General features: G+C 46.1%; 1 protein-coding gene across 1 annotated transcript in view; it reads right to left on the bottom strand.

Moving 5' to 3' along the window:
• The window catches only part of SERPINE3 (serpin family E member 3), a 30855-nt gene extending 25113 nt beyond the window's left edge, over positions 1 to 5742 (bottom strand). The window contains exons 1-2 of the mRNA XM_034663790.1: positions 5589 to 5742; positions 3471 to 3743 (exon numbers count right to left, since the gene is read on the bottom strand). Of these exons, the coding sequence (XP_034519681.1) occupies positions 3471 to 3743; positions 5589 to 5604 (289 nt within the window). The 5' untranslated portion in view covers positions 5605 to 5742. The remainder of the gene's footprint in view (positions 1 to 3470; positions 3744 to 5588) is intronic.
• Between the last annotated feature and the right edge of the window lie 1241 nt (positions 5743 to 6983).

The raw sequence follows: 6983 nt of genomic DNA on the forward strand, positions 1-6983 counted from the left end.
TGTCACTGCTGCCTGAATTCCCCTCCCTCCCCCTCCAGAGAGCATCTTTCTTGCTGGACGGCAGGCAGGTAGATTGTACAGAACCCACGAGGGAGGGAAGGAGGAGGAAGGAAGGAAAGCTCTGGGCACTGCCCTAGATCAGGAATGTGGTAAGGGTGGTGAGAGGGTTTGAAGAGAGGGTATCTCAGATGGCCACAGGGTTGGAGGAAAGTGCTGGAAGAAGAAATGGTATTTTCTCATGAATTTCTCTTTCTACAGATGAGCCTTTTAACTCACTGGTGAGACCAGTGTGGAGAGTGCCTTCCTTTTGAGTCCATTTGCTGAACTGAACTTCTCGAATGGGACACGGAATCTGGTGACACCTGACTTCATAAGGTTAATGAATATAAAATTCTCAAACTACAGACTTAGTGATGCTAATGTTTTACTTGCCAGAGAATTATAAGAGGGCCGAGTTGAGGATGGTGTCAAAGGGTTTGGTTGGGCTGAGGGAATAATGGGGATAGCTCTGATTAAAAATAAAATAAGGCAAGACACTTATATCTTTATGTATCTGCTCAGGGGCTTAGAGTGGGATGAAGGAATTGTGAAAAGAACATAGGATGTGGGGTCAGAGACTCTGGGGCTTGAATTCTGGCTCTGCCACCTGCTGAGTCTTGCCAAATTGTTAACCTCTTGTTTCACTTGTAAAATAGGAATTATTAATGTATGTGGTTTCTATGAGGATCAAATGATATAATGACTGGAAAAGTGAAATCCATACCATTATCAAACCGAATTTTTTCCCAAGAGCCAGGCCACCTCCGTTTCTGAGGCTTCTGTTCTTGGCATTATTCTTACGCTTAATAGAAAGCTATAAAGTGTTCTTTTTTTTTAAAAAAGATTATTTATTTATTTATTTGACAGAGATAGAGACAGCCAGCAAGAGAGGGAACACAAGCAGGGGGATTGGGAGAGGAAGAAGCAGGCTTCCAGCGGAGGAGCCTGATGTGGGGCTCAATCCCAGGATTCCGGGATCACGCCCTGAGCGGAAGGCAGACACCCAACAACTGAGCCACCCAGGAGCCCCTATAAAGTGTTCTTTATCAAGTTACCTAGAAAAGCACCAGAACTCCCTCAAACTGAGAACATCAGGAAATTGTGTGTTTTGTGTGGTGAAAACAAAGCTACTCTTTAGGGACACCACTGGTGTCCGTTCCGAGTCTCATGCTGTGCTTGTATGACAGCAGGTGGGAATCCTAGCAAAGCTCCTGGTTGTCACGTTCTGGCTGGAAACGCAGTGAGAACGAGACAATGCTGATGTGCCCCACTGCAAATGTGGACAGGTCTTTCTGTTGATTAAACAGGAACAATGCCCCAGGACCCTGGAATGTGCTTGATACTGTTTTTTATGTATTTTATTGCCCTGTATTGACTTTTAAAGGGAAGACTGGGCTCGGGCAGGTAGTGGGCACTGATGTGTTATTTTAAACAGTGCGCATGGTTCTCTGAGCGAGGTTGGGGTGAACCAAAGTTCTGGGGTATTCTATTAACTGGAACTCTAGAAGTGGCACATCCCTATTCATGTTAGTTACCCATGGCTCTGTAAGATAATAAAGCAGTTTATGGGTAAAAAAAAAAAAGCGGTGGGATTATGTTCCACAGAGTTTGACTATTAAGCATTCTTGACATTTGATAATTCTCAAATGGGGGCTATGGAAACCCTGTTAATCATATTTGATTAGCCAGGTACTGTCACTATACCTGACAACAGAGAATTGACTGTAATTAGTTCCCTTTCTCTGCGGTATAGCTACACGTGCATTTCTCTCTGTCCCCTAATCCTGACTTTTGTGAGACTCTGTTTTAAGGCTGAAACGCCTGTCTCTCTTTCACATGCCTATTTATTCTTCATAACTCAGCTAAGATCCCATTTCTTCTGGGGAGGCTTCCTGATCTGCCAGTGGACTAAATCATTCCCTCCCCTGTACTAACCTGTTTCAAATAAATACATTTCCCAGGCCACATTAGAGTGGTATTTCTACGTGCCTTGTTCCTAGGAGACCGAGCTGCTTGTGTTCGGGGTTCTCCTGGTCTTTCTGGATGCTGAGTTCCTGGCACAGCTCCAGCTCCTGCAACAGGAGCTCAGGAGTACTTGATCTAATGTGGCTGAAGACTACGTCTGGGGATACGGGCGTTTCTGTGATAGTTTTCCTGAGAAGAATGAAGCTGGCCGGCAGGAGCACGAGACCTATTTTGGTAGGGGACAGGGCGTGGGAGGGAGGGAGATGGGATGTGGGGCTGGTGCCTTGCTCCCCGACATCTTCAGTGTTAGCCTTTACTTGCCACCTCAAGATTCTAGCTTGAAGGAAGCTTTCACCCGGTACACTTGTTAGAACAATTTATATATATATATAATTTATATATATACATATATATATAATTTATACAGTTGCAGCTCCCATCCTTTATCATTGATATCCTATTCTAAGATAGAGAAGCAGAAGCTATGTGCATGCGTGTCTGTGTTAGCATGGAGCTGGCAGGTGGGCTCCGGGATCCGGCACGGAGCCAGAGGCCCCGAGTGTAGGCTAGGTGCGGCTGACCTGGCATTCACAAGACTTGTGCCGCTGCTGACAGAGCCGCTCTAAACTATGTAATCGCAGAGTTATGTGGCTAGTGATGGCACTGGCTGGAAATCACAGATCTATGATAGTAGGTGGGCCAAGGGCATGGCTCTGGAACTAGACAACCTGGGCTTGCGTCTCAAGTCTGCGACTTACTAGCTGTGTCACCTCGGGCAAGTTGCTTAAACTCTCGGTGTGTATTTGCTCATCTCTAAAATAGGGATGATTTATAATTTCATCATCTCTCGAGGCTTAGCAATTGTATATGGTTTCTCTGAGCATCAGAAGACATGATGACACTTATGTTGTTCTGACAATTGATTAAATTACCTTAAATTGCAAGGTGCATTGGACACTTGTTGGCACCTGGTAGGCTCTGCCGAAGGGCTAGTAAAATGAAATTGAAAAATTGCCCCGAGGGGCGCCTGGGTGGCACAGCGGTTAAGCATCTGCCTTCGGCTCAGGGCGTGATCCCGGCATTATGGGATCGAGCCCCACATCAGGCTCCTCCGCTGTGAGCCTGCTTCTTCCTCTCCCATTCCCCCTGCTTGTGTTCCCTCTCTCGCTGGCTGTCTCTATCTCTGTTAAATAAATGAATAAAATCTTTAAAGAAAAAAAAAAAAAAAAAGAAAAATTGCCCCGAAACCTGAGGTTGGAAGGGAAACTCAAAGATCATCAAGGGGACCACGATCCAGAGTTTGAAGGCCACCCGGGGCATTACTTCCTCCAGGTGCTCTCCCTTCTCTACCGGCGATCATGCAGTGCCCGCTGCTAGATTCACAGATAGCCCAGCTCCTGAGACAGCCTGGGCGGGAGTGGGAGTGGGAGCCGCAGCGTGAGCAGGGGCGTGAGAAGTCCTCTTACCGTGGACGGTGTAACCCAGAGCCTGTGCCAGCTGCCGGCCAGTGTTCCCTTGGGCTCCAAACTGCAGGATCTCCAGAGGGAGGGACACACCGGCAGGAGAAATGACAACGTTGCTGACATTTCTAGGGGCTGCCGTGTGCTGGTAGAGGCGAAGCGCAAGGTCAGTCTTCAGCAAGGTCAGGTCCTCGCGGAGGTCGCTGTGTCCTCCATGGAGGCAGGGGTGAAGCAGGAAGAGCGTAAACAGGGCCAGCCGCATGGAGGCAGGGAGGCTTCCTGCAGTGCAGAGGGAGGAGATGCAGGGTGAGGCCGGCAGTCCCACCCGGCAGAGAACTGCTCTGTGCTTAGGGCTGACAACGGCCGAGGAGGTGTCCCGGGGCCAGTCCTGCTCCCCTGGCCCCAGCCTCATCCCACACCCACTGCCTTACCGCACGCTGCTGTGTCTGCATTAGAACACGGGCATGAAGCCACACTGTGAGCTGAAAGGATTTTAGGCTGCTTTGTCACTTACTGAATGTATGACCTTGGCCAAGGCCCTGGTCTGGTCAGAAGTAAACCACTGGGTTGGAAAAGAAACTAAGAAGTACATTCTACTCCTATTTCTTGGTATTTAGCCAGCTTATAGCTGTGCCATGTCTATCATGAATAATAATAATTAATAATAATAAAAATTATACAGTACATTACAAAGGACTTTGTATTTTCTCAGTTAATCATCACAACAGTCTTACAAGGTAGCTGTATTTCCAATACAGGGAGGATGAGATTTAGGGCCCTTGGTGAATCATTTAGGAAATACATGGGCTAGAGGTGCCTGGATGGCTCAATCAGTTAAGTGTCTGCCTTCGGTTCAGGTCATGATCCCAGGGTCCTGGGATCGAGCCCCACTGTTGGCCTCCCTGCTAAGCAGGGAGTCTGCTTCTCCCTCTGCCCCTGCCCCTCCCCCAGCTCATACTCTCTCTCTTCCTCTCTCTCAAATAAACAAATCTTAAAAAAAAAGGAAAGAAAATACATGGGCTAGTGTCCCTCAATTGATGAATGGAAAAAGAAGAGGTGGTATATATATTCAATGGAATATTATTCAGCAACAAAAAGAATGAGATTTTGCCATTTGCAACAACATGGATGGAGTAGAGAGGATTATGCTAAGTGGAATAAGTCAGTCAGAGAAAGACAAATACCATATGATTTCATTCATACGTGGAATTTAGGAAACAAAACAAAACAGAAGGGGAAAAAAGAAGAGAGAGAAAGACCAATCAAGAAACAGACTCTTAATTATAGAGAACTGATGGTTATCAGAGGGAAGAGGGTGGGGGATGGGGGAAATAGGGGATGGGGGTTAAGGAGGGCACTTGTGATGAGCAGCGGGTGATGTGTGGAAGTGTTGAATCAATATATACATATATAAAAGAAAGAAAATACATGACTCAAGCCCTGGTCTTCCATGAGTGATATATAAAACACTAGGATATAAATGCACGTGAAAATACTCCTACATGAGTTAATTGTTCCTAGAATATCAGAATTTTTGTGACACCAACTATTCTCATAAAAAACAGCACTTTCGCAGATAGCAGAGTTATGCCAGTATCGCTCCTACCAAAGAATCGTACCCCTCCAAGGAAGAGAGAGAACTATCTGGAAATTAATACGAAGAAGGGGAAGGCCAAGGTGTTTCAATGACTACGCCACACACACAGCCCGCAGCACTTTCTGCTAAGTTATTTAACTTTGGTATCAGACAGGATTGGCCTGAGAGAAGCCCAGTCCAAAGTCACTTCCTATGAGGAGTTCACAAATAAGGCCACTGGGCTCAACGATGTTTCCTTCAGATAAAGGCACAAGATGGAAAAGCATCTTTCCTGCAGCCGGGCACAAATGCAGGGTTGGGATGGCTTGGTACCGTGGGGGTGGATTGTGTGTGTGTGTCTGTGGGGGTGTCTTTCTGTGTGTTTGGAGGTAGCAGGTCCCAGCCCAGTGTCATTTGTGAAATGACCAAGTCCCAGTGTTCTTGCAGCTCCTATGACCTCCCACAAGGACACTCAGCCATCGCTCTCCCGTGCCCCTGGCTCCCATGACCACATCCACGCCATGGTTCACCACAAATGAGCTGCTTACTCACGGACTCTTGCATCAGACTGTTGTGCCTCCTTGCTCGATTCTGTTCTTGTGGGTGGCCAGCATTAATGTGCTCCCCTTTTTAAAAGGTGGAGCGGAGTCTGCTTTGAATCACAAGACAGAGTAGGGAGGAAGCTGGCAATTGCCGTCTCTGCCGGCGATGTCTCTACCACTCGGTCCAAATTCCTGGACCCTGAGGTCCTGCAGGGAGCCAGGGGAAGGAGCACTGCCCGGGGCAGAGAAGCCCAGATGGGAAACAGAGCAGGCCCCGGGGAGGGAGCCAACCACACCCGTCAAGCCTTCTTAGGCTTGTGACCTGGTTGTACCAGCAAGGAACCCCTCATCTAGCCCGTGGTCACTTTGAGGAATTCCACTGATGACTCTGCCGTACCGGCTTTTGCTGGGTACCAGGTACCTAAAGCTTCTCCCCTCCTCCTGTGAAGAAAACAACAAATCAGTCATTGGGCGCTTGAAACTTGTAGCAAATGAGATTCTGTAAAAGAGAAAGAAAACAATCCAAGATACAGCATAATAAGATTGAGACAGGGTGACTTGCCTTATTTATTACTAATAAAAGTGAATGCACGTGCTTATATGCAATATAGGCTCTATTAACCGTCTTGTTCTTCTTAGATACAGTAGTTAATAAATCCGATGACTTAATTTGAGAAAGAGACTATGTTGTCCATGAGTAAATGCTCACTTGGGGAAAGTGTAAGCAGATTCTGTCAAAAGTCTGTCCTTGTGACCAATGCAGAATTCCATACATTTCTATTAAGGTCTTAGGCATTGTGCTACGTTCTAAATAAGCGATAGGCTATAAATTGTTACAAGTTAAAGAAATGAAAAAGACATTTGGAAATGAATGAAATTCTTAGTAATTATCTCTCAGGCATGCATTAAGTGTTACTATTTGAAAATGCATGAGGCTGTTTTTCATCTGACCGCGACTCATACTCCCATAATCAGTGGCCAATTTATGTATTTTTATTTATTTATTTATTTATTTATTTATTTAACTGGGCAATTCATTTTAACCTTTTTTAAACGATTTTTTTCTTTTCTTTCTTTCTCTCTCTCTTTCTTTTTTAAGGGGGAGGTGGAGGCAGAGGAAGAGAGAGAATTCCAAGCAGGCTCCACTCCTAGTGCAGTGGCCGATGCAGAGCTGGATCTCACAACCTGTGATCAGGACCTGAGCGGGAAACATGAGTCAGGCGCTAACCGACTGAGCCACCCAGGTGCCCCTAGTGGACAATTCACTTTATTTTTTTACTTTTTATTTTATTTTATTTTTTTAAAGATTTTATTTATTTATTTGACAGAGAGAGAGAGACAGCCAGCGAGAGAGGGAACACAAGCAGGGGGAGTGGGAGAGGAAGAAGCAAGCTTCCAGCA

Source organism: Ailuropoda melanoleuca, chromosome 7 (genome assembly GCF_002007445.2).
Source record: "Ailuropoda melanoleuca isolate Jingjing chromosome 7, ASM200744v2, whole genome shotgun sequence".
Taxonomy (NCBI): domain Eukaryota; kingdom Metazoa; phylum Chordata; class Mammalia; order Carnivora; family Ursidae; genus Ailuropoda; species Ailuropoda melanoleuca.